Source organism: Cheilinus undulatus, linkage group 22 (genome assembly GCF_018320785.1).
Source record: "Cheilinus undulatus linkage group 22, ASM1832078v1, whole genome shotgun sequence".
NCBI classification, from domain to species: Eukaryota; Metazoa; Chordata; class Actinopteri; order Labriformes; family Labridae; genus Cheilinus; species Cheilinus undulatus.
In genome coordinates this window covers 17,059,685-17,087,053 of record NC_054886.1, presented here as the reverse complement: position 1 = coordinate 17,087,053, position 27,369 = coordinate 17,059,685, and the positions used below count along the sequence as shown (strand labels likewise).

Sequence of the window (27,369 nt, the reverse complement as noted above, 5' to 3'; positions counted from 1 at the left end):
GAAGAAAATACCAGTTGCACGTTCAGCAGCAGTCTGTCACAGTAACCCACTTCACGACTGCCGCACCGCTGTGAGCATCCAAGTTGCATTTTCTCCTCTCACCCTAACTTGATTGTGCCGGAGAAATGATTTCAGCAGACGTCACTCATCTGCATAGGGAGTAAAATGCAACCATCCTGCAAGGCTTTTTGCACCCTGGAATGCTCTTGCTCCTCGCCGTGTGATAAAAGGACACCCTGACTGCTGCATAACCGAAACTACAAACATGGAAGGTAGGGTTTGCATGCAATGTCATGCTAAAAATATGTATTTATGTCCACAGATAGGAAGCACATCTGGGTTGCAAACTGTCCAAGATGGATGCAGCGCCGCTGTGCGCAAGGATGCACGGCGGAGCGGCAGTAGGGTGTCTTATATCGTTTTAAACCTCGCTTTTCGCACATGCTTTCTCATTGCCAGTTTTATTTTCCCAACCTTGCAGGAGTAGGATGTTACTAGCATCCGCTGTAGTGGTATGGGAATGGCTGAACGAGCACGGACGCTGGCGGCCCTACAGCCCGGCTGTCTGTCATCACATCGAGGCAGTCATCCGGAGCGACCCGCGCTGTGCTAGTGTCGTCCTCGGCCAGGTGGACTCGCGCCTCTCGCCCTACATCATCGATTTGCAGTCCATGCACCAGTTCCGACAAGACACAGGTGAGGACCAGGGAGGAGAGGAGGAGACACAGGGTGGAGGATTGAACGGTGTAGCCGGGCCTGAGGTGGAGGCCTTTTTACAGCTCATAACAAGCCTTTATGAGGATTCTGAAGCACAAAATAATGCTTTTGTGGATGTGTTTTACTGTAATGCCTTATTTGTGGAACAAAATACCTCAATTTTCACTTTGGATGCCAAAAATCTTGTCTCACATACGTGGCACGTCTCTGCTTTTCGTTAGATTTGATGTAAAAGCACAGAGGGATTCTTTTATTTTTAGGATTCAATGGCAGGTGGAATTATTCTAGTGAGTTTTGCCATACCAAGGTCACAACAGCAGCTTTAGTACTCAGTCACACTCAAAGTAACAGAAAACATTTTTTAGTGAATTTTATAGTCTTTTATGCAAATGTCATAACTGGTAAAAGCCTCCTGAAATCCCATATTAGAATCAGAAAAGGGATTTACAAAACATCTTTAAGTTTGATATACGACAGAAGATTGTGTTTTTAGCCACCAGACCAAGTTTAAGCATAAACTACATGGTAAATATAACTTTCAAAATCATGACAAAAATGAGTGGGAATCATGTTTCTGGGGTTATGTGTCAGTAAACATCCTGGGACCTCGCCCATTCTTGTAGAAGAATATCCAAATCTGCTGTTCAAATTCTTTAAATTCTGGCATCCAGGGAACATGTGGGCTACTTGTGACAGCCTAGCTAGCTAGCTTGCTAACTGCTGTTGAAGACTTTTACTGACCCACTGCTTTCAAACTACAGAACTGAAGTGCTTTTGTATTGCTCTAGCATTTAAGGGGGTCATTATACGCACCCTATGGCTTCCTCAATAAGATTATGTAGGCGAGTCAACCTCATGTCCATTCATTCTTCTAGGAATCTCCATGATATCTGACATGCCTGTCAAATTTCTCCATTCATGATGTTTATGTCCAAAATGTGCAGTGAATACATCAAAAACAAAACTTTGCTTTGGGTTTCTAAAAAGACTGCATAACAGTGTGCTAACATAGTGCACAGGCTGTTAGCTAGCTAACTGCTACAAGGCTATGAGTCATATATCAGTTTTAATGTGAAACTCAGCTATGCATGGTTTATCAGTCGATGGATCTGATGGCTCCTTACTTCCATTTGGATTCAAAGTATAAGCACGTCTTTACAAAACAGTAAGCCAATTACCCTTGGAATAATTAGTATCTGAAAAAATTAAAAGCTCAGCCTTGTTTTTGAACAGAAATACATTTTGACTGAAAATGATGTCTATCATAGACACAAATTGCCTAAAATCTCAAATAAATTACCTAAATTTCTTCTTCTTTTTTTTTAAACATGTTTTATTGAATTTTTGAAAATTTAAGAGGAAAACCAAAAAAGAAAAAAGAAAAACACATGACAGCAGGTGCTGAAATAAGCAGGGTACAAACCACGTGGGATCAGACAATACAGACAAAATAAAACAAGAGATGGTCAAAATATCCCTATAACAAGCATGATGTACAAGTACAGGAGGTTCTACATAGGCATTTCTATATCACTGTGATTGAATATCAAATGTAGGTCAGTGAATCCACAATGTAGGAAAGGTAATGAAGCACAACAAAATAACATAACAGTAAAATAAGATACACATTAGAGAATCTTAAGGATTCTGATGAACACATGAGGGGTGCTACTTTACATTAAAACATCCCTTCTTTATTAAGTCTGTTATGCAGTCTGGAAGGCAGTCAAGAAAGGGCCCCCAAAGCTTGTCAAAAGACTTCTCATTTCCCTTCAACCTTGAGCTTAAACGCTCCATAGGCAAAACTTTAAGAATTTCCCCATGCCACTGATTGATAGTTTGCGGTCTAGGTTTAATCCACTGAAATAAAACACATCTTCTTGCTAAGACAGTAAGCTTGCTCAAAAGTTTATGTTGGACATTTGTCAAACAGAGTTCCTCACTTGCTATGTCTAGAAGAGACAAACTAGAATTTACCTGTTTTGTCTTACTAAAAATAAGATTTAATTTCTGTGAAACCTTTACCCAAAAATTATATACCTCAGGACAGCTCCAGAAACACCTACATTTCTGAGAACAATTCTTCTTTGGTTTTTAAGTGTCCCATAAAAAGTACCCCAAAAGTTCTTCCTCAAATGTTTCAGTAAAACGTTATTATAAAGCCTAATCTGAATTTAAAAAAATACTTTACCTCAAATTCAATTTAAATTCCTGAAAAATGTCAAGAAATTCCCTAAAATAACAAAGCAACCTCCCATAAAACAGAACATAAAAATACTGTATATTCCCCAAGATTCCACAAAAATGATGGAAATTCCACCAAACAAACTAACAAATCCCCTGAAATTTCCATGACATTTTAGAAATTTCCCAATTCCCAATAAAAACTGGAAAAATATATTTGTCAAGATTCCATGAGCACACCTAAAATTTTGAGGCAAATTCCCCCCCAAAAAATTCAAATTAATATTCCCAGAAACTACAAATACATATCCCAAATTTACACAAAAAATGCTTGAGTATTTCCTCCCAAAAATCCCCCCAAACACCCCAAAGATATGTCTGGATTTTTCATGCTAATACTAAAAACATTTCTCTTCATTCCCTCAAAGCTTCCAATGAAACTCTCTAAAATGTACAAACCTATCCCCAAATTCCTATAAAAAAAACATGAACCCTTTTTTTTTTAGATCTATTCCAAAAAAATATCGATGCAAATTTTCCCCAAAAACTTTCAGTAAAATAAAAAAAAAATCCAATACATTTTTAAATCTACACAAAATGCCTGAAAATGTCAAAAAATTCCCCCAATCATCCAGAAAAGACCTCATTTTCATGCAAAAACTCAAAAAATTCCTCCAAAACTTCCAGTAAAACTTTCTTAAATTTACAAACCCATCCCAAAGTTTCCATGAAAACACTTGCAGTTTTCCAAGATACATTCCCCAAAATATCCATGAAAATGTTATTGCAAATTCTCCCAGTGATTCAAGTGAATACTTACATTTCAATTGACATGTCAGACTTTTAAATTCTAGTAGGAATTATTACCAAGTTTGTAAGAGCCACAACCTGAAGCAGTGAAATGTTTTGTGTTTCCGGGCCATTCGTATGAATGTTTAGATTGGTAAATTTCAAGTGGTGTGTTTCCTTTAAAACAGAGTAACATCATAGGCTTGGAGGCAGAGTAGACAGAGAAAGCTGCTTGAAGCAGGGGAGCACTAATCTGACACGCCAGATGGATTTGTTTGACAAGTCTATCTGGAAAACTTTCAATACTAAGCATTTAGGAAAGGGCAGAGCCTTTGAAAAAAAAAAACTTGGAGTGTGATTGGATTAACGTTCTGTCTGTCACATCTTTACGGGCCAATCAGAGCAACAAAACACGTGACGTAGCCGCGACCGAGGTGCGCATGCGCAGCTACCAAGGAGTAACCCATGACAACTGTAGGCATGTCAGTACACGACTTTTTAGAAAAGAAAACAACTCACTGCTGTTCTTTGTTCTTCCTTTAATGAAGAAATGCCAAGTTCTGATAAAACTGGTGCTATAGCAGCATCCACGCTAAGCTCTTCCGCCATGACTGCACTGGCCTCTTGTTGCTGTTTGCTTACGTCACGACTCCGCCGCCCAAAAGTACTGCCCCTCATCGCTAATTGGTCCTGTCCTTTTCTAACTGGGCCCAAACGCTTCAGACGGGAGCTTTGAAAGATGGATTTGCCAGTGAGAAACACAGAAACGGGTATATCCATCTGCTTTGCAAGGTTAGGGCGTTTTTTGTTTTTTTTTTAATTTTTTTATTTCTGTGTCATTAAACAAATTTTGAACTGGATAAAATCTCCTGTCATTTGGGTTAGATTCAGTGTCCTCATATGTGCATGCAGGGTCTTAGGAGGTTAAGACAATGGTGAATTTCCGATGCTACATTAATTAATTTACACTGTTTTAAGTACTAGCTATTGGAATTTTGAAATTCAACAAAAGTGGGAGATAATCACCTCTAAAAATGAAAATTCTAAGACTGACTTAGTTCTTTGGCAGCCCTAATATGTATACATTTAACTGAAAAGTTAGAATACAGTTAGATTTAAAAAAAAAAAAACAGATTAGTTTACATACAAAGGAACAATTGAATGGCTTAAATAGTGTGTTTAGTTTATCTTGTGTAGCTTTTCATACTTATTTTTAAAGAAATATTTCTCAAGTATGCCACATTCCCAGCAAGTAAACATCTTGATTTATTTCATGGATGTTGGTCCTGTTCATGTCAATAATTACCTGAACACATATTCCAAACTACTGAATGGGGAAAATTGACAAATTCTGCAAAGAAGTGCACTTCCTTGCACTGGGGAATAGCAGGCATTGTCTGTAAATTTCCAGATATAAGGACATCAATGACATAAGTGGAAATGAGGTGTTGGATATCCAAGGGTGTCATCAGGCCTCCTTTTGGCCCCGCCCCAAATGTCATGACCGCATAGATCCAGTCAAACCTAGAATTCAGTCTTTTTAAACATTTACAGCAACTTTATCCAGCATATAGCCATGTGCAAGATATAAATCATACAGTGGGTTACTAGACCAATTTAGCACACAGAAAGTGAGTAGTTTTAGGTGTGTGCACAATCTTTCATCAGCTATTTGTATATTTTTATTGTATACCTGATGCTGGCAAACACTCAAGTCTAGGTAAAATCTTGTACAATGACACCCGAAATGTGACAATTCCCTACCCCATATTTTCCCCCTCTTTCTCAGCATTGAAAGTAAAAGCCTTTTGTGCAGTTGTTTGTGGGGCATGCGGGTGTTGGCAGTCTGGGTGCTCCAGTCTAAATAGGAGACGGGGAGGAGGAGATGAAGGGTGGGGAGGAATGTCAGGAGGTCTTTGATAAAACTGGGGTGATGGGAGCAAACTTTGTGAATGAGCTTCACACTAGACTAGCGTCTCAGTTCAAAGGTATACTGTAAATTTCTACATTTAATTGAAGCCCTTACAGTAAGAAGTGCACATAAAGAGCATATTAAAGCAGAAAAATCTGCCACATGTTCCCCTGAAATGTCTCATCCGTCACTTTGAGATCAAACTCAGCCACCCACGAGGAAATCTTTCCTTGTCTTTTGTGCTTCGGCTCCAGGATTTAATTTGTGAAGGCTTTACTGTATGAAGACTGTAGAGTTTCTCTGGACTCCCTGGGAAAGCAAACACAGCCAGCTTTGGGTCGGATAGAGGCTGCCAGCCAATCAGGATTCAGAACACCATGTGCTGTTACCAGGGGCAACCTGTTTGGCCACATTCTTAGCAAGCAAACATAGAAATGTTGAATTTGTTAGGGTTGTAATGTACTTATACATAGAGAAAAGCTTTTGAGTAATATTGCCTCTCTTTGTTGATACCAAGCATCGATCTGAGTAGAAAGAGAAAAATCATTAAACTTTAACTTTGGAAGTCTCTTTGTTTCTAGATGTCTCCTGTTACAATCAGAAAAGATACCCAGAGTTGAGCTAAATAGTTTGATTGTAGATTCTGGACGGTCTTTCTCCATATTCATGTCCATCTGACTCATGTTCCAGGTACCCTTCGACCGGTACGACGCAGCTTCTACGACCCCACCTCAGCGCCAGGCCAGGGCTGGTTGTGGGAGTGGGAGAACGACACCGGCAGTTGGACAGCGTACGACACAGACGTTGGTATCGCCATCCAGGCGGCACGAGATCGCCAGCAGCCCTGGCTGGACTTGGCGCCGCTGGGATTCTGCTACCTCATTGACTTCGAAAGCATGACCCAAATCAATGGGCAGACGCAGCGCTGCAGACGCATCCAGCGCCGCTCAGACCTGGCCTACCCGCTTGTGTCAGGGCCTCTTCCTAGATCTCACCACGCATGGGGGCCTATGTCTATGCCCAGCCATGGAGGACTGCTGGGGGTGGATGTTTCTGGGGTTGGCATGGGGATCAGGATGGGCAGCAGCGGGCCTGGAAATGGGAGTGCATACCCGAGTGGGGCACTCCCTGCTTCAGCCATCACTTCATTAGGACAACCGTGCGCTTGTCAGCAGTGTATGCTGGTGCTAAGTGTCAAAGCAGGTGCAATGGCAACTGCTCACACTCTTGGTCGAAGGCCGCCACAGACCAAACCACCTAGCCCCAAAATCAGCAGTCACCCAATTCCGGGAGGGTCATACTCTCTGACACTCCCCCGGCCTCCCTCGCTGTCACGTTCCCTCTCCCCCCACAGGACGTCCATAGTTGGGGCGACAGGTGGCTTTAGCTTTGGCGGTATGGGTGGTGCAGGAGGTGTAGGTGTTATCGGTGGTAGTAGCATTGGCAACTCCAGCTACGGTTTCGGAGGCGGCTTCCCCCAGTCTCTCTCCCTCCTCAACTCCGCTACAGCAGCCCTCTCCATCTCCTCCACCCGCCCCCCTCCTCCACCTCTCCCGCCGCCTCCACCTCCTCCTCCACCACCCTCAACATCACACTCATCCTCAACCGTCTCCCCTCCTCATCCTTCTTCTGTGTCGTCCCTGTCTGCATCCTGCTCCGCCCCTACTGCGCCTGCTCCAGGCCCTCCTCCTCTCATCTCCACGGCTGTTTCCACCTGCACACCCTCGCCTTCTGCCCGTGTGCTGGGTCCAGTGTCTTCATCAGGTGCAGCCGCCTGCGCCGCCCCATTGCCGCCACGATCCAGCTTGGCAGGGCTAAGCAGACCTGCGCTGCAACGGATCGCCATGGCTCAGTCTCGTGCCCTTATTGCCTCCGGGTGAGTACAAATACACCAGTGGTTCTCAACTGGTGGGTCAGGACCTTAAAAAAGCTTAGTGGCAAAAAGTCCATGGTGTAGGAAAGCTCTAAATGAACACGCATTCATATATTCGTGATTTACTTGATATTCTTGTGATGATGACAAGATTTCAACTTATTTGTCTCCTTTTTTTTTGGTCAGCGAAGCTGGTTTTCCTAAGATAACCAGGTAATTCTGTGAGAAATTGCCAAAATGCCCATGCCATCTTGGGATTTGAGTAAAATAGATATGGCTGCCAGCATTAATAGATTAATTGGGATTCCAAGGATCTTGTAACTGAGCATCTGCCTGAAGCGTCACACCGGTGTAGTGGGTGCAACAGCGCCACCTGTATCCTGACAACCAGGAGGAGACACAGACTCTGCTGCTCAGTGCTCAGTGCTCTGACTTCTGATGGTGATTATTTGAGGCAGAGTTAAATCCAAGTTTATCACAGAAATGAGAAAACACCTGATTTTGGTCACCTGACTATCACACTCCAAGGGATGTGGTTATTACTCATGCGGATGTTGCCAAAATATGATAAATCCTTCAGCTCAAAGCCCTATTTGCACAGGGCCCTTGGTAATTTCTAATAATTGCGCAGGATGTCTGTTTTTAATTGAGTGGGAATTGACTGCATCTGTAATAGAGTAAAAATTCTAGGGCAAATTACCTATTTCATTTTTGGACAGACAGGTCCGCAGGTAATACTAATCCCGTGTGAATCTTCATGTCTGTAAGTCGGAGTGGGAATTACGTGTGTTTTTTGGTCTGTGCAGCCTTTTCTGATTAAAATAAATAAATAAATAAATAATGGCTAGTACTACTACAAATACAGGTAATACTAATCCTGTGCGAGTAGTGCTCTGATGGTTTAGGCTAATTACTTTTTGAACACAAGCCCATTTTTTGTTTTCTATTTCAAAACTTTTTTGGTTATGGTTAACGCTGTTCTCAGTCTCTCTTGTCTTGTAGTAACAGACAAAAATCTTCCCTGCAAAAGCTCTGAAAACATTGAGTTAGTGACTAACTGGTGACTGTACTGTAAAATGAATAAAAAATCTTGCAAATATAGTGAAAGAAAATTACAGAAAACCAGGACAGGGTAAAAAAAATAAAGAAATTAAAGGGATTGGGAATAAAGGTTTTTTTCTGTCCTCAAATTTTTATGATTTTGATGCTTGATTTTATAAATTTAGCGATGTTTTTCACCACTGAAATTTGACATTATAACACACTGGCTTGGCTTTATTTGAGCATGGCGAAAATCTGAGCCCATAACACCACCAGTCTTGATGGGGTACTGCCCCTGCCTCCAAACACTACATGATATGAAATTATATTTCATTGTGAGGTAAATTTCCCAAATCTATCAGCCTCAGTGGCCTATGGGTCATTAAATGTATCATAATGGAGAGATTTGTGCCAGAAAACAGTAAATTTAATCCCCAATGTCTGTCTCTCTGCTCTGGCACAGAGCCAGGTGCCTCACTCTGATCAAAGGCATTTTTTAAAAATCGTATTTCTCGAGAGTGGGCATGGCTTCAGCTCATTCAACTGACACGCCCACACCATCCTCATTTTTCTTGATTTTGAGGCTTAATTTAATAAACTCAGAGATGTTTTTCACCATTGAAATTTGACATGGTGGTTTATAACACAGTGGCCTGTCATACAACAAACCTAAAATAAAGTCAATTTATTAACTTTAAAGGGACCTTAAAAGTTTTTAAACTATAAAGTCAAACACTTAAAAAGCTGTTTACCTTGTACAAGTTCTGCATTCGAGTACCTAATCAAATTGTACTTTATACTGGAACAAAGCAGAAAGAAAATACTTGTGATTTTAGCCCAGGATGATCACATTATCATTAGCTTTGACAGTAGATTTTGAAGAGACATTGCCATGAGATGGAGCTATTCAGAAAAAACAACACACTGAGAGCATCCAGGAGATGACTCTGAGCAAACCAATGCTTTGGGTTTCTTTGGGGTTTTTTTCTTTGTGTTTTTTCATTAGTGTGATATAAATTTATGACTCAAAAAAGTGCAAATTTTGAAGTTTGTGAAGTCAAAATTTGCAGATTTTTTACCTTGTAAATTTACAACTATTAAAACTCAAACATTTGTTTGAGTTTGTTTTTGTTTACAACTACATAAAATTTAAAAATTATTTTTCTTCCCTCAAAAATTAATTCACTTTCTACTTTTATATTTTTAAATGACCCTGATACACGTTCCTAGAAAACACCTACTAGAGAAGTTAGTTGAAAAAACAGCACAGTTATATAAACGGTATGTCAAACCCTGTGTAAACGTGCAATACGACTAAAAGCTCTTAAAAAATCATGCATCTAAAGATAATGAAATCAGCCCAATTAAAAAAATTCATGAATTTTGGATTTGTGTGAGGACCTCGTTACACAGTGCGTGACATCAGCGCTCATTAGCATTCATGAGCCTTTAATCTCTGTGACAAAGTCCATCAGGGTCATTCATCTCCAGAGAAAACAATGATGAGCATTCACATCGATCAAGGCCCAGTTCTCACAAGACTTTCACATTCCACCTATTTGTCATGCAACTACTTAATGATGGATTTACTTTGCAAACACACACATATACACAAAGCATCTATGTACAAAGTTGTCACGCAAACAATTAGGGCCTTTTGTTTTACAAAGCAGGTTAACCGAGTTACTTGAAGGACTGTAATTATAAGAATTCCAAATATGGCATCACATAATTAAAGAAATTATTTCTATTTATTCATGTTCTGTACTTTGGACATCAGAATTGAAAAAAATGCTTTCAATCTTTCAGGCTTTAGGTTTTACCACACAGAAAACAGTGTAGTTGTGTTAAAAAAAGTGCAGCTGAAGTAGTTTATGGTTAGTTTAACAGCAAGTGGCATCATTTGGGTATTCAGTGAGAATACGGTGATATAAAGAGTTTTAAAAAAGCCAACTTTAAACCTGTGAGTTTCAGTGTAACCTTCAGGTGTTCAGTGCTCTCAGAAGCCCTGGTTGTTGACAAATGAAAAGAGTTTCAGTTTCCAAGTGTTGCAACCAGAGGGCGCTGGTTAGCAAGATGTTTACAGTCAGTGTTTCAGGTATAGCTGGTTCTTCAGAGGCCTTTTTGAAGTGTTTTTAGCATCATCAGGTTCAAATTATTCTTTTTATGACAGCTTTGCCATGTCAGTTTCTGCTGCCTCACATCTAAGTACAAGTAATGATATGAATCTTACACACCCACACATTATTCAAACAATATTCAGCTACTTTACCCTGTACTTTAGTAAATATGGGTGGACTTGGTATCATGTTCTGTGAATAAAACTTGACCATTTGAGCAAACACTGATGATAATTTGTGAGCCCAGCCAGCAGCTCAGACTAACTTTCTGAATCCTTGTGTTAGCAATCCAGCTAATCCTCATATTAAGAGCAAATTTCACACAGGTTTAATACTCCTGCTCTGTTAATCTCTGTATTCAGTGTCAGGTGCACTGTGTGACTGACCCATTCATTCATCAGGTGAGAGCACATGCTGCCATGGTAAAATTTACAACGTCTCACATGTAGTCTCTCTGATCCCGTGAGCCTGACATCCCCTCTGCTGTTAGACCTTTTCCTTTACTTGTAATTAACACAAGCTCCACTTAGAGCTCCTTCTGTCATCGTCATACTGCTTTATCCCCCAATTCATAGCTGGGACGTCACGAGAGCTTTACACACCTGTTTAAACCTGTTACCTAGAGGTTAATCATTTAATTTCTTCGGTGTATGTAGATAATTGAGTTTACTTTTACATGTTAAGTCATTTCAAGAAAGGAAACTAAAATCTGCTCAGTGTTTAAGCTTCAAGCATTCATTTTCTTTCAGTTTAAATCCACAAAGAAAACAAACAGTTTTATTCAGCTGCTTATTTGGTTTGAATAGTCATGTTTAGCTGCCAACAGTCTGCTGTTGTTGCATGAATTATATTGAACTTTCCCCCATCCCTATGTAGTCGGTCATTTACAGGGAAAAAAAACAGTTGAAATGTGGAATACTAAGCTTTTGAAGAATTGTCCTGATCAATTTGATAATCAATAGATCAGTCAATCTTTATTTGTATAGCACTTTTAATTCAAAACAATTTAGCACACCGTGCTTTACACACAAACAAAAATAAAAAAGAAACATACATGAGTTCAAAATATGAGATTAAATTTGAAATCATAGGTTTAAAAGGTTAAAAAAAGAGCTAAACAAGAAATTCTGACTTTTAGAGGCCCTAGTATATGATTAAATTAAAAAATCATGAGTTTAAAGTTCAAAATAAGAGATTAAATTCAAAATAAAAGGTTTGATTGGCCAAATTATAAGATAAACTTCAAAAACATTAGTTTTAAAGCTCAACATGTGATATTAAATTCAAAATCATAGATTTTTAAAATAAAAAAAAGACATAAAAGTCAAAATCATCAGTTTAAAATGTCAAGATAAAAGCTAAATTCAAAAATCGCGTTTTAGAGGTCACAGTATGAATTTAAATTAAAAATCATGAATTTAAAGGTCAAATCATGTGATTTAATTCAAAGTAGAAGATTTTAAAGGTCCAAATATGAGTTAAAATAAAAAAAAAGAGTTTTAAAGGTCAAGATATGATATACTTAAAATCTTTGGATTTTAAAATCAAAATAGGAGATAAAAATCAAAAACATCAACTGAAAAGGTCAAAAAAAGGGGTTAAAAGGTCAAAATAGGAGTTTAAGAGATCACAGCATGAGGTTATATCAAAAATCCGAAGGTTTCAGAGGTAGAGATATTACATAAAATTCAAGTTGTTTGTTAAAACGGTCCAAATATTAGAACAAAGGGTCAAAATATGAGATTAAATTCAAACAAAGGTTTTAGAGGTCAAAATATAGGATAAAAATTAAAAACATGATATTGAATTCAAAATAATAGGTTTTTTAAATCAAAATTTAAGATAAAAGTCAAAATCATCAGTTTAAAAGGTCAAAATATGAGCTACACTAGAAATCGGGAGTTTTAGAGGTCACAGCATAAGGTTATGTTCAAAATCATAGATTTCAGAGGTCAAAAAATTAGATAAAATTTAAAATTGTGAGTTTAAAAAGTCAAAATATGAGATAACATTTGAAATCATGATTTTTAAAGGTCAAAATATGAGATCAAATATTCTCATAGAATCTGCTGAAGATGTTTTAATCTGTTCTTTTTATTCCCACTTAGCTTACAAATTTATCATAAATTAACTGAACATAAAAATGTAATTACAAAAGTGAACCTGAAACACTAATCTAGTATCCTATAGATATTTTATGAGCATCTTCCATAAACAAACTGAAGGCAAGGTACTTTAAACTTCAGATTCCTCGACATAAAAGTCATATGGAAAAAGTGACAGTGAGGTGTATTGTTACTAAAACTGTGTTAAATGGAAAATAAATGATATTGATACAAAAAGGCATCGTAATCATCTCATATGTCTGGAAGTGTACTCGTCAAACACTGTAAGTCAGTAGGATTGGGGAAGAACATTTGTCGTTTTATTGTGGAGAGAATTTTGCTTCAGTGAAATGGAGCAGATGGTTTCCTAGTCAAGTGTCACAGATTATCACAGTGACGAAAGTTGCCTTTGGTGCACACACCTGTTGTGGGCCTTTCTCCATTGGCTGCAGTGGATTCATTATCTGCAAGTGTGTCACTGCCACAAAGCCTACTCTTCATTATTGAATCCCACCTCCAGGATTTATCAAGCTTGATTTAAGGTGTGAGCTTGAATCAAATAGATGGAAGTGTGTTGACATATGCTTCAGCTCCGTATCATCCAGTGGTCCAGATGGAGGTAGCTCTAATGCCACTAGATTAGCCTGGATCACAGAAACGTGACTTACCAACACACCTCTCCTCCTTTTGTTTACCCACCTTTCCCTGCTTTTCCACCACCTCCGTTTAATCTGTTTTTATCATGTCGCTTACATTTACAAATGTCAATGAACTTCGCCTAAACCAGTCAGTTGGTGCGTTTTTGCCTGTCAGTGAATCCTGTAAGTCACGAACGTGGGGAGTTACCGCTACAGCTCAGACACTCTCCTTGTAAACAAGCAGATATAGTTACAGGGGAATGTTTAAGTAGATTGGAAAGTACGAGGACTGATTGTAACCTTTACCTTTTATACCAGAACATTAAGCCTTTAGTACAAGCCCTGATAGTCACGAACAGGGTCAGTGAGACTACAATTTCTAGCTGCTGTAACTGACCAATTGTCTGTCACAACATGTTTATATTACCTTCATGAGAAAAAAGAAAAAAAATACAGATAATTTAACCTTTTATTTTAGGTTTTTAAAAGTTAGCATTTTTTTCCTGTTCCCAACCGAGTCAATTCACCATGGCAAAATACAAAGCAACAATTTTTTATACTACTTTTTTAATGTCTTTTTTTGTAAATTTCTTGCATTGTTTTGGTAAGTTTTTGTTTACTCACAGAAAAAACTGCCTGGTAACAACAGTAAATAAAAAAAAAAATTTAAAGTTAAATGTAGGTTTAAGATAAAAATGTCTGTGTATTATCTATTTTGTTTAGTTTCCCCCTGCCTCCAAGATAAAAGACTCAAAATAAAGAGTAAATAGGATTCAAACTCAAACTAATGTAAGATAAATGTACATGTATTGCATTTTTGTCAGTTCATTTGATATACTGATGTCACTGACTCTGAAAGACAGAAAACGCTCTTGCATTCCCGAGACACTGAAGTCACTAACTCAAAAAACATACATTTGTTTTCACCGCGTCTTTAATTTTTCACACTTTTTCTGAGTTAATTTTTTATTTACATGGAAGCGTATTACATTCACATGAGAAAATAAAAATTCACTCTCTTTTTCTTAGTTAGAAATATCCCTTTCTCAAAATTATGAGAGAATACTTTATTTAAAAATCTAAGTTTTCAGCATGATGTGGTGCAACATTGAGATGGGCAAAGAACAAGGAAAGGTGGAGATGACAAGGCACCAGGAGTGTCAGACAGTGAACTCCCTTTGATTTTCTTTCACTTTCCTCTCTTTCCAGAGTTTGTTAGCCTGCTTTCCAAAGCAGAGATGGTTGTGCATTAACGATTTCCATATCTGGGTTTGAAATGTATTAAGCTCTGACTTGTGTCAACATGGAGACAAAACTAATGTGCTCAGGGGCCGGTTTAGCTCTGTTGGTAGACCAGGCGCCCATGTACGGAGGCCGGAGCCCTCCGGGTACTGGCCGTGGGATCGATTCCTGCTGGTGCCGTTTCAATCAGTGAATCAATCTTTGTTTGTGTAGCCTTATCTCGGGATGCTTTACAAAGAGGGCAGGTCTAATAATTATTTTTATTATAATAGTAATATAGTGTCTTCCCCAACTCTCTACCCATATTTTCAGTCTCTCGTCAGTTACCTGTCCATGTGAAGGTGAAAAGCCTGAAAATATTCTTAAAAAATCTCAAAGCTGTAAAAGGCCCATCAAGGCAAAGCAGCACATTTCCTTTCTCTACATTAGGGAAGTTTACATAGACCACTTGTAATCTGAATAAATGCCTGATGTGAATAAAAATGCTGCATATAAACAATTCAGAATAAAATCCTTACATTCAGCTCATTCGGAAAGAAATCAGAAATTCACACACTGGACAATTTTCTGATCTTAACTGATTCTTTTTTTTAAATGTGAAAGACCACAGACATAAGGACAATTTTAACCCATTAACATTAAAATTCCCTCAACGTGCACGCTAGACTTTTCAGCAAGACCGTGAGACCATACACCTGCTGTTTGTCGTAACAGTTTCACAGTGTTGCTTCCACAGACATGAAACCTCACAGAAACTTGCATTTTCGAACATGAGTATGGAAGAAAAACAAATACGGAAGACCACCAATGGCCGTCAGTTGGTAGAACTAGAAGAAGACAAGTTATGTACCAAAATTAGACACACAAAGAGACAGGACTGAAGAACAACTACAAGTCCACCCATGAAATTGCAGATCTCAGATGCCCCCTCTCCCAGAACACAACCTTGAGCCACTGCCTTTGTCAGAACTGAAGTGACATTATTTGCCGGAACCACATGCTTCTATTTTACTGTATTTATAAATGAAGTCAGGCAGTTGCATTCATGAAATAACCACAGTGCTAACATTACAGACTAAACAACATTTCATAAATTAGAAAAGCACTTGGAGAGCGCAGACCTCCGCCATTAGCCTTATCTCCCAATAGTACAGACTGCTTTAAATAATTCCTGGATCCAGATGATGATCGGGATCACTCCCAAAATCTAATCAGTTCTATCTTATGTTATTTCTGACATTTCCTGAAAATTTCATCAAAATCCGTCCATGACTTTTTGAGTTATGTTGCTAACAAACAAACTAACAAACCCTGCCTTTCACATAACCTCCTTGGCGGAGGTAATAAAACAAAAAAGGAAGTAAAGGTGTTTAAAAAGTATGCAAATGGTGGATTGCTTTAGCTTTGTTATCTTTAGCTAAAGCTAACTCAGCTATGCTAGCTATGTGGTTGCAGCCAAAGTCAATGTAGCCACGTCAGCTAACATTTGCTACATGGGTAGCTAAAGTAGCAAAAGCTTATGTAGCTTTGTAGCTCCCTCAGCTCATACTTTAGCCATGTTAAATACATAGCAACACTATTTATATAGCTTACGTAGCTTTGTTAGCTTTAGCCTTAGCTACGTTTGTTGCGTTATTGTTTTCATGAAGGACAAGCCTTCTTCCTTTGGACAGACTGTTTACTGGGCTTTATTAAATGTTTCGTGATTTGGTTTTGCAGGTCAGGTTTTTGACTTTTAACTTCTAGTATCCTAACTGTTACCCAAACTTTAACTGGAAGTTTCATCTGATTTTATTTCAGAAGTTTTAGCTTGTATTTCTGTTCTGTCAGAGGTGACGCCTTTCATTCGTGGTCTTTGAGATTGGGGTGTCTGAGCTCTTTGGTCTGCAGCCAGACTGTCTTGTGATCTGCAAAAGCGGCAACATCTGGTTTATACTAACCATGCTGCCTGCTGTCACTGGCTGTTACAGGTATTCTATCAGATTCAGTCCGATCTCAAATTGTTAATATTAAACATGGTTGGTATTAACGATTTAAGCTTGGAGAGGCTCAGACTTGACTGGAAGCAGTCAAATAATTGTGTGACATCACACTTGAGAAGTTTAATGGATAGACACACTCAATCAGTATCATCTAGGGTGTTGTTTGCTTAAAGCTCCTCTGAGTAACTTTCTTTTTTTGTCGATTCTGGCGCTCCCTGTGGCCAAAATTGTACACTCTATCTCACAGCTATTTAATATAACTGTATATAAACAGTCAGACTTATGCTAATGTGCTCCATAAGGAGACTTCAGTATTAATTTAGGTCTGTTTCATAGCAAGCTAAAAACTCCTCACAGGAGCTTTAGAAACATGCCTATTATTTAATCTACGGAGGCTAATAGTGCAAACATTCATAGTGAAAACCATAGAAGTAAGAGTGATTTAAGGACAGTTTCATGGATAGCTTTAATGGATGCAACACAACAAAGTGTTAAACACATAGCGCCAAAACATGAGGTGAGGATTTATGACAGCAGCTGTGATATCTCTGCAGTAGCCCAGTGTGTTACCATGCAGTCATATGTGCTCGAGTCTGTCAGCCTTATGGCAGCCTTGCTGTGTGACGCGGTACCTGGCAGGTAATCCCTGCTGTGACGAATCTCTGGCCTGCAACCAGAGTTCGGTCAACAGATGGGAGGCAGGTGGATTAGCCCTATAAAAGGGAGGTAGGAGACCTGACAGTAACACACAAGCGGGAGAAGAAGAGAGAGACAGAGATACTGACAGATACGACTGGAAATATCCATTGGAATATCAGTGGGGCTTTCAGGGAGCAAAAATGACTGTGATCAAAACTGGCAGGCCGTAAGTAAACCCCTCTAGCTGGACAGTTATGGTGACTAAATGTGTTTTTTAAATGTGTCTATTGGTGAGATAGCAGAGGATGGTTTGACTGTTATCAAAAGGGATATGTGGAGTGCTGTAATGCCAGAAATAATAACTCTTAAATTCACTTAAAAGGACTTTATCTGTTATTCCTCTACTGGAAGACAGATGATGCTAGCCAGTCTCTTTACAAATAAAAGCTGATGAAAGAAGTCTAACCAGTCCATTTAATGTTCATATAGCTTTTTCATTTAATTTTATTTCATGACTTCTTAAAACTGGTATAGGCTTATAAACCAAATCAAAAATTTCTTACTTTTCAGGTGCTAGGTGTTTATGGCCACACTACACATCTTAATCTTAAGCCTTACGCAGCGAGACGTCTCATCCAGCAATTATAGGACAGTATGTCAACCTGTGATGCGCAGCATCTGTTAGTTTCCCGACATGACGCAGCAAAAGCTCCTTAACCCTCTGACATGAGAAGAACTGGGAGCTAGCATATGCTGCGACCAGCTGTATATGTAATTACATTTGTTTACAGGTGACTTCTTAGAAGCTAATGTCTTAAATTTAGACTGAGATGACCAGGAGGGATCTAGGTGTGTTTTTAGTGTGCCACGTGTCTGTGAATTAATGTCCTGTTATTGTTTGTGGGATCTAGGTGTATTTTTAGTGTGCCAAGTGTCTGTGAATTAATGTACTGTTATTGTTTGTGTGTGTTTCAGAGTGCCAACAGTTCCAGTGAAGAACCTGAATGGATCAAGCCCTGTGCACCCTGCGCTGGCGGGTAATTATTTCAAATTATCTTAAAAGTCATTCCTTAAAATGCATCTATTTTTTCTCTTTAAAGACGTGTCTTCTAGGCAACCTGTAAAAGCAACATGTACTTGAAAATGATCTGCAGTTAAAAAAAAAAACTAATGATTTATTAGTGCCACATTAAAAGTTCCTCTGATGAGTTTTAGCAGGCTGGCAAGAGAGACTGAAATTCATACAGATATCCTCCTTATGACCCACAAAAGCAAACTAGACCAAAAATCATGTGATTGTAATTATTAATGCTTTAAACAGCTCTCATATGGTTCATGTCAGATAATGTGATTCTGTCTTCTTTTTTATTTACCAGAGCTTACAGTCTTGACGAATGACACATTTGACATTGTTTGTTTCTAAACACTGCTTACACAAGTTCCTTACAGGAGCTTTAACTAATATTTTTAGAGGATCTGTAGACCAGTCTTCAAGAATACACTGTATCGATAATTTTTCCTGGAAAACAGCTTATCAATAAGTAGACCCTCTGCACAATGTCTAATATGCCCCCCTCTGCTGGCTGCATGCAGGTATTACAGGCATCCTGATGAGTGCAGCGGGACTTCCTGTTTGCCTCACCCGTCCCCCCAAGCTGGTGCTTCATCCTCCACCTGTTAGCAAGAGCGACATCAAACCGGTCCCCGGTCTGGGCCACTGCTGTCGCAAGACCACAAAGAAACAGGCTCGCAAAGGTACGTTTGCCTGCTTTGAAAAACAAACAAACAAAAAAAAACAAACAAAAAAAATTTTTCAAGTGTATTTTATACATGCATGTTGGTCATTCTTTGTGGTTCTTCTTTTAGGAAAGACCCCAGAAGAGGTGGTTAAGAGGTACCTTCAGAAAGTCCGCAATCCCCCAGAGGAGGTAAGTTCTGTATTTTTTTGTTTGCTGACTGTGAAATCTAGAAATACATGAGTTAAAAAAGAAACAAAGAGAAGAAGAGAAAAGAAAAACAGGTTAATTTACAGGCTTTACTTATGGCTATACATGGAGGTGGTCTGTTGAATCCTCAATCGAATTAACAATTATATAAAAAATTTGTATTTTATCTGTGAATACCATTTTTATATTGATTATGTCTTCAGTTGCTTATCTTTAAACAGTATTGCATTTGATAAGATATCAAATCTGCTATTTTACACGAATAAGAAAAATAACTAATATATATATATATTTTTTTTAATTTAAAAAAAATCACAATATTTTCATTAACATATCACTGAACAAACTTTAAGTGAACAAAACTGAGGCAAACTCAATTATGGATGAAAACCTCTAGCTAAGATTTTAGTCAGCATTTTAGCTCATCAACTTTAACAAACAAGTATTCAGCAAACAGCATTTAGCTCATAAAGTTTTAGCTCACAGTTTAGAGCAAACAATTTGTAGCTAAAATATTTAAGCTATTATTGTAAAAAAAATTAAGGTTGCAATCTTTGATTAAATTTGAGAGGACAAAATGATAGCCAACATCATTTTAGCTAATATTTTAGTTGACATTTCAGCTAACAAACTATAAGTGGACAAAATTTGAGCTAAAAAAAAAAAGCTAACAATGTTTGGCAAAGATGTAGTTACTATTGTAGCTAACAAACTTTAAGTGAACTAATTTATTGCTAACAAGGTTTGGCTAATAGTTTTGTTAACTTTTTTCCCTCTACAACTTGAACAAACTATAAGCATTCATCATTTTAGCACGCTAAGTGGACACATCTGAAGCTAACAAAATTACGGCTAATTACATTTTAGCTAGCTGACTTTTAAGTGGAATTAAATTTTGGCAAACAAAATTATGGCCAACAGCCTTTTAGCTCATATCTTAGTCAACATTTCAGCTAACAAACTTAAGCAAACAGCTTTTAAGTTCACAAAGGTTGGCCTAACAAAATTATCACTGACAACATTTTAGGTCGTATTTTAGTTAACATTTTGGCTAGCAAACTTTCAGTGGATTAAATTTTAGCAAACACAATTACCGCTTATAATGTTTTAGCTACTTTTTTATTTAACATTTCAGTTAGCAAACTATAAGTAAATGAAATTTAAGCTGACAAAATAATAGCTAAAAATGGCAAAAATGTAATCAGCATTTTAGCTTACAAATTTTAAGGAAACAACATTATAGCTAACAATGTCTTGCAAATACTTTAGTTGACAAAAGATTTTTTTTCTCTCTTTTTTAAATTCTCAATCATTTTTTGACCTTGTCAGTATGTTAATGGGACACTACTGAACACCATCAAATGTAGCTGGAAGAAATATTTTTTCCACCTCTCTTTGTAGTTTTAACAAAGCAGAATTGTCTAATTTAACAATGTCAGAAGTTTTGGGGAAAAAAGTATTCAACAGTCATGTTTAAGTTGTCCATATCAGCTTAGAAAAGTCAAAATTTGTTTCCTGTTTTTCCCACTCAGGACTGCACCATCTGCATGGAAGCCCTGGCTGGACCATCTGGTTATAAAGGTCCAGGCGTGGGTGGCATCTCGCGGGCCGAGTCTGTGGGTCGCCTGGCTCAGTGTGGTCACCAGTACCACCTTCAGTGCCTCGTCGCCATGTACAACAACGGCAACAAGGATGGCAGCCTGCAGTGTCCCACCTGCAAAACCATCTACGGAGTCAAAACCGGCAACCAGCCTCCAGGCAAGATGGAGTACCATGTTATTCCCCATTCCCTGCCTGGCCACCCAGACTGTAAAACCATCCGGATTATTTATAACATCCCTCCTGGCATCCAGGTAAAGTCTGGCTACCAAATCTTACTTGACACACGTGAAATAGATATGAATGCAGGCAGTTTTATGTCATATTTTTAAAGGTTTTGACAATGTTTTTGTTTTTGTTTAGGGTCCAGAGCACCCAAATCCAGGCAAACCTTTCACTGCCCGTGGTTTCCCAAGACACTGCTACCTCCCTGACAGCGAAAAGGGACGCAAGGTAAACTGAAGCTCTCCTTTCCTGTCTTCTTTGCCTGTTTTTCAAACTTGTAAGAATTTGTGAAAAAGTTGACATATCTTCCATTAACTCTTCCTCCAGGTTTTGAGGCTTCTTCTGGTAGCATGGGACCGCCGCCTCATTTTCTCTGTGGGCACATCAAGCACCACTGGGGAGTCTGACACAGTCATCTGGAATGAGGTGCACCACAAGACGGAGTTTGGCTCCAACCTGACGGGCCATGGCTACCCTGACCCTGGCCACTTGGACAACGTGCTGGAGGAGCTTAAGGCTCAGGGCATCACCGAAGAGGAGTGTCTACCCAGAGACTGAAGACAAAGCTTAAAAACACCTGGGAAAACTCAATATTGTCAACAGAAGAGAGTACTTTACCGCCTGAGAAAGATAAAACCTTCAAACTGTATACAGGAAAGATGCAGAAATTGTTTCAGCAGAATTTGCTGAGAAAAAATTCTCTCTTGCAACTGCCTGGGTCAGTATGAGAAATATTTTTCTCTCCTGATGCAGTAACAGTGTCAAATTCACAGATGTTAATTCAGTGAGACATTTGAGACCACTGTGCACATACAAGTCAGCATTAGATTAAAAAAATATACTGTGAGACTTCATGTCAAGAATGTAACAAAGTGGAATTTGCTGAATTGACTAAATGTTTGCTGCTAAGTGGAATTTAAAGAGGATAAAGAAGTCTGTCAGCCCACAAACATAAGAAACTCTTCAATGCAGATGAATATTTCAAGTGTTTAACTGGATATCTGAGCATGAATATTTGCTGACCTCTAGTGGTACTTTTCCAGAACTACATTCCTTTTTAGCTTTGATTTTTATTCAATTGTATTGATGTATATTACGAACACTTGATATATTATATATAGTTTCCATTTGATCATGTTTTTATATTTTCATTTTGCATTTTGTTTTATATGCTGTGTTTCTTTGCATTGTTTTGTGTGTGTGGTGTAACAGACTGGAATTTTGGGTGAGGTGAAGATGAGCTGCAGGTGCACCCATTATTGTCTTACACTTTACAGGCCATTTCCCAACTCCTTTATTTAAACAAAACAGAACAAATCTAAAATTAAAAAAAAAAATCATTTTCAGTATTTTGTATTTGATAGGTTCAAAAACTGACATTCCTTATTGATGGGCTCTCTGAGAACTGCTAAAATCTTTCATTGTACTTCTGTTTCAGCTTAATGCTAAGGAAAAGCTATGATGGATTACACCATTCTCCCATACTCCCCCAAAAAGCTAGGATTGGACCTCCTGGCTGAGCTCAGATTTGCACAGAGCTTTTCGCTTAGTACCAAAATAACCCAGGATAGCTTGTATCTACTGTACTTTTTATGTAGAAGACACACACCAGCCTCAAAAGCTCTAATCACATTACAGATGTGGTCATTTGTTGGTTTCAGTCATGTTTAGTTTCTGCCATGAGCAGGTGCAAAAGACTATCTCTTGTTGTGGATCTAGCTTTGGCCAAAGTGGTCCAGTCGGTTTGCATTTGGTCCGTTGTGGACTGGTTTATTATGAGGTACAATAGATGAGTTGTTGACATACTAATGTAGGCCAACATTAAAAGCATTTATGCTTTATGATACTTTATGTATGCACTGTACTGTATGTATGTGTTTTATGTGCACAAATTTGCATTAAACGTTTTTCTAAGGTTCAAATGAATAACAGATCTTCAATTCTTTGTTTTCATACATTAGTAGCAGGAGTGGAAAGTAACCTATCACATTTACTGGAATTACTCTAAGTAGCTTTCTTGTGTACTTAGAGTACCCTTTAAAGTCAGTACTTTTACTCAGGTATATTCTAGGGGATGTATTGTACTTAGTTACATTTTAACAAACAAAGTACTGAGTACAAAACAAACACTAAAAGCCAAAAAAAGGTGGTCTTGTTTTCTGCCAACAACAAGAAAATGATTGGAAGTTTGTTGCGTTTTACTTTAGGTTAGTCACACCTTGGAGATCCATATTCTATTGTTTTAATTACATATTAAAGATCTTATTTCAACGTGAAAGCTCCTTGGCATAAAGAAGCTACTCAGTACGCAATACTCTGATTAAATATTAAATGACTGACTTCTTACTTTTACTCCAGATTTAAAGACCAGTACTTTTGCTTCTATTTTGTACTTTTACTTGAGTACATTATCTGGTACTTTTTCCACCATTAATGTTGTAGTAATATTTTGAACTAACATGTTCTGGTATCTACTTCAAACTGTGTGAAGTGATAAATACAATAGTGGCGAATGCTACTATTGTGTGACATTGGCACCAGTAGAAAAGAGTCAAAGGTTGACCTACTCAACTTTAACTAGCCAGTGTAGTCACAGGATATTGTTTAGTCTAGTGCCACATACTTTAAAAAACTATTGTACTTTTAATTAAAAAGCATATAAGTGATATAAAAAGTGACACATACAAGTTTTCTGCAGATGCAAAAATATTTTTGTCCTCCAAAGTAGAGAAGAGCCAGAAAGCCAAGTTAGCTTTTGGACTTCGCTTATCTAACAAAATTTGCCTGCTAAAATCTGACATTATATTTTATGCGTCTTAAGACCTTTTTCAAGACCCTCTACATGCATTTTAAGACTATCGCATCTTAATTTTATTACCGATCGCATTTAGAACAGTTGTGTATGGGTTCTGATAGTGAGACAAAAATGTGACCCAAAAAAGCAAGTAGATACTTTTTTTTTTTTTTTTTTTTTTTTTTGGAGTATGCAGGTTTTTTTCTGGAGAATTTTGAGATTCATTATGAAAAAAGATATCACAAGAAATCGTAACATTAGATCTTTTTTTTTTTTTTTTTTTACTCAAGTGGCCTAAAAGTAGTTACACCACAATCTAGAAGTACTTATTTTGTACTGTACTTTACACTGAAACGCAGTACAGCATTGGGTCTTAAGACGAAAGCAAGCTATAAATACCCACTTCAGGATAATTATACTTTTTTTCTAATTTTAAGGAATTATTGTGTCACTTTTCACTTTACTGCTGCAGCTGATCAGCCAAAGCTTATTTTAATTTAGTTATCTAATTATTAATTTCAATATTTTATTTCCACAAGTATGTGGATAGTAATCTTTTAAAAAGTTAAAAACCACATAATGTAAGACCTTATATTCTTGGATTTAAAACGGTCTAATACTTTAATAGTCGCATTGTTTGCTAATTGTTTGCTATTTATCAGCTTTTAATACTTTAACCCTAAGCTTCAATCCAAGACTGCCGATGATGAAAACCGGTAAGTCCTTTAATTTAAAGCACAAATAACTACACTACACTGCGGTTAAATCTGACTAATATAACTAAACACTAAAATGTGACAGCAGCACAGCTGTTCTGTGCTAGCTGATCGCTAATATCTTTGCACCCTAAACTACATGTTAACAAGTCCAGTGTTGATTAGGTTAGTCGTTAAATGTGTAAACTTTCATGAAAGTAATGAAACTAATAATGCATTATTAGTAGCACTATTTTACTGTTAAAACGTGCTAAATTTATCACACAAGAGAACCCATGTGCTAGCTAACGTTAGCAAACAGCAACGCTAATATTAACTAGAAACGTGGTCTCAATGGCTACAATTTAGGCTACTTTTGTAGACTACGTAGAATTTTAAGGTTTTTTTTTTATGACGCATTGATTCCTAAAGGCAAGAATAGGATATTTCTTCTCTCAAGACTAACATTGGCTTTATTTACTGTCCATGCAACATTATCTGAAACATGAGAACTGCATCACAGTTTTCCAAATACTAATGGATAAACAAACTAAAATGCAACAAAGACTATATGTATTTATATGTATTTATTTTTATTTTTTATACCTAAGGCATTGGTTCTCAGCTGGAAGCCCGGAGTGGACATTGATACTGTAATGATACATTTAAAGGCAATGGTGGAATGTTTTATAATCTTTAAAAGGCAGAGGACACAATCTTCATGAAGCTAGAGATGATTTTTTTTCAGCACCTGCACCAGCCAAATGTGAGTATTTTTAAGCAGTGTCAGATAATGAAGTTGCTCAAGTTACCAGCTACTAGGGCAGGAAAACATGCATTAGATTGATTTTCTTCAACAGTAAACAGCAGGAACTTATTCTAGGCTTTCTACTCATTCCCACTGACTTTATGAGCATGCTCACTGACCAAAAAGTCCTACCTATAGTTAACATTACTGTGAGATACTTGAGGTTTAATTGCAGTTACTTCTTGTTTACATGGCGGGAGAGGTACCACGATCAAGACGGTGGTTAACCTGTAGTGAGGTGCAGACACTTCGTTTGGACCTTTGCTAACTCTTGTGAATTTCCCAAATGTGGGAATCACTTCATGATGGGCAGTTATAGGTGACTGTTTGCTCTGCCCTGATCCTTAAATTGCCCACCTGGGGACAGATGAGGTTTTTTTTTTAATTGACTTGAATTGAATAAATCTGCATTGAGGACCTGACTGCAGTGAAAACTCTAACCAGCCTCAAAATACCAAAAAAAGAAAACCTTTTTTCTGCTCTACGTGCCAGTATAGCCGAAACATTTACATCAATTGAAAAACCTATTACCACTATACGTCATTACCTTATACTGCTTGTTAAGATAAAGTGGCTGGTAAGAAAGGTGGGTGACTGCTAGATTATTGAATCCACTTGCCACTGTGGCTAATAGGCAAAAATGTTAAATTCCAACCTTTGTCTGGGCATAATTTTAACATTTTTCTCAACTATGAGCAAAGCTAATTCAAAACTCTTTTATATTTGATAGATTACTCACTAATCACTGATCTCTGCCTAAATACATGAGAGGTGGATGTCCAGTTTATCCGTAGATTAGTCTGGCCCCTGGATTAGTGTGGATTAATTCCACTTTAATGAATGAAAAAACTGTAAGAGACAATTAAACTCAATTATAGTGGACCCCAGCAAAAGGTTTTAATAATATTGAAAGGAGTTAGAGAGCACCTGTGTTTTTTCAGTGCTAAAAATAAGTAACCGCTCTAAGTTAATGATTTATTGAACCATGCTTAGTATTATTGGAATTGTGTTTCATGAGTAATTCTGAGTGAATACAGTCAATTCAACAATCCCAACCCCTGTAAAAGTGCTATTGCTATTTCCACTCAAAGAGTCTGCTAAAACTGAAACTTCACCCTGAACATCAACAAAAAAAAAAACAAAAAAAAAAAAAAACACATTTCCTCCCTTTTGAAACACAGGGCTTATTGTTGCAAATTGGAGACAGCACTCAAAAATAAACACATAAAACCTTTCACACCAACTTTCATTTGCCCTTCCATTTCCGTGACGGCAAAGCTTATCGTTGGCCTTAGTGACAGATGTGATGGATTTGGCAAAGCTGCCAATTTGTGGTATGAAAATGCACCGACCGCCTGTCAGGTTACCGAGGAGCAGATGGGTTAAGGGTCTAATCAGGCCGGAGCTAAGCTGACCAACAGCAACTAGTGGCTGTAATGAAGATGAAGTAAGCGTGTACACCTTATGTAAATCCTCATTTCTGTGCATTTAAGGCGTTCAGAGATGCAGCTGAGAGAGTAGTTGAGGTTTGGTCTGGCAGAAACGGCTTAAAAGGCAGGGAATACAGACTGAGGTGGAGAGAAAGGGAACACAGACTGAGGGGGAAGAAAATGCACATATTATGGTAGATTAGGGTGCTTGAGATGGGGGTAGAGGAGGATCCGCCCCTCGCCGAGACCTAAAGGGGGGAGGGGGCTAACTGGTCAGAGAAATCCTTCCTGCAGGGCTCCATTGTCTGCAACCCACAGCCATCATTAGAAAGCTGATTACAGCATTCTGTGGACTGTAGCAGGCTCTCTATGGTTGATTAACATGTGTTACCATTCTGAGTGTTATTCCCAGCTGAAGCCTTTTACAGTGTTTCAGTGAAAAGCTTTTCTCTAGCTGCAAACTGCAGCCTAGAAGTGTTTTCCTCTCTTCTACATCATGCCAGATAAAGCAAATCCTCCCTCTCCCCATCTCAAACGACTTGTCTATTATTAAAAGCTTTTAAATGGAGCAGCATGTTGGCTGACTACCAAATCTAGCGCCGTGTTGCTAGGGAAACACATACTCGTGGT

At 38.1% G+C, this 27,369-nt stretch overlaps 1 protein-coding gene across 1 annotated transcript; it reads left to right on the top strand.

Annotated features, from left to right (window-relative positions):
- Window positions 1-41: 41 nt before the first annotated feature.
- On the top strand, window positions 42-22,820 carry dtx4a (deltex 4, E3 ubiquitin ligase a). Its single transcript, XM_041778925.1, has 9 exons — window positions 42-272; window positions 482-696; window positions 6,293-7,478; window positions 18,218-18,279; window positions 18,836-18,997; window positions 19,109-19,170; window positions 20,721-21,041; window positions 21,151-21,240; window positions 21,340-22,820. Exons 2-9 carry the CDS (start codon window positions 489-491, stop codon window positions 21,568-21,570), a joined length of 2,322 nt encoding a protein of 773 aa, XP_041634859.1. The 5' UTR covers window positions 42-272; window positions 482-488; the 3' UTR covers window positions 21,571-22,820.
- Window positions 22,821-27,369: the final 4,549 nt, after the last annotated feature.

Excerpts from the sequence above, each read along its gene's own strand:
- dtx4a (XM_041778925.1), top strand. The coding sequence starts at position 489 with ATGTTACTAGCATCCGCTGTAGTGGTATGGGAATGGCTGAACGAGCAC. Across the intron at positions 19,171-20,720 it reads TCCGCAATCCCCCAGAGGAG|GACTGCACCATCTGCATGGA; the intron begins GTAAGTTCTGTA and ends TTTCCCACTCAG. Across the intron at positions 21,042-21,150 it reads ACATCCCTCCTGGCATCCAG|GGTCCAGAGCACCCAAATCC; the intron begins GTAAAGTCTGGC and ends GTTTTTGTTTAG.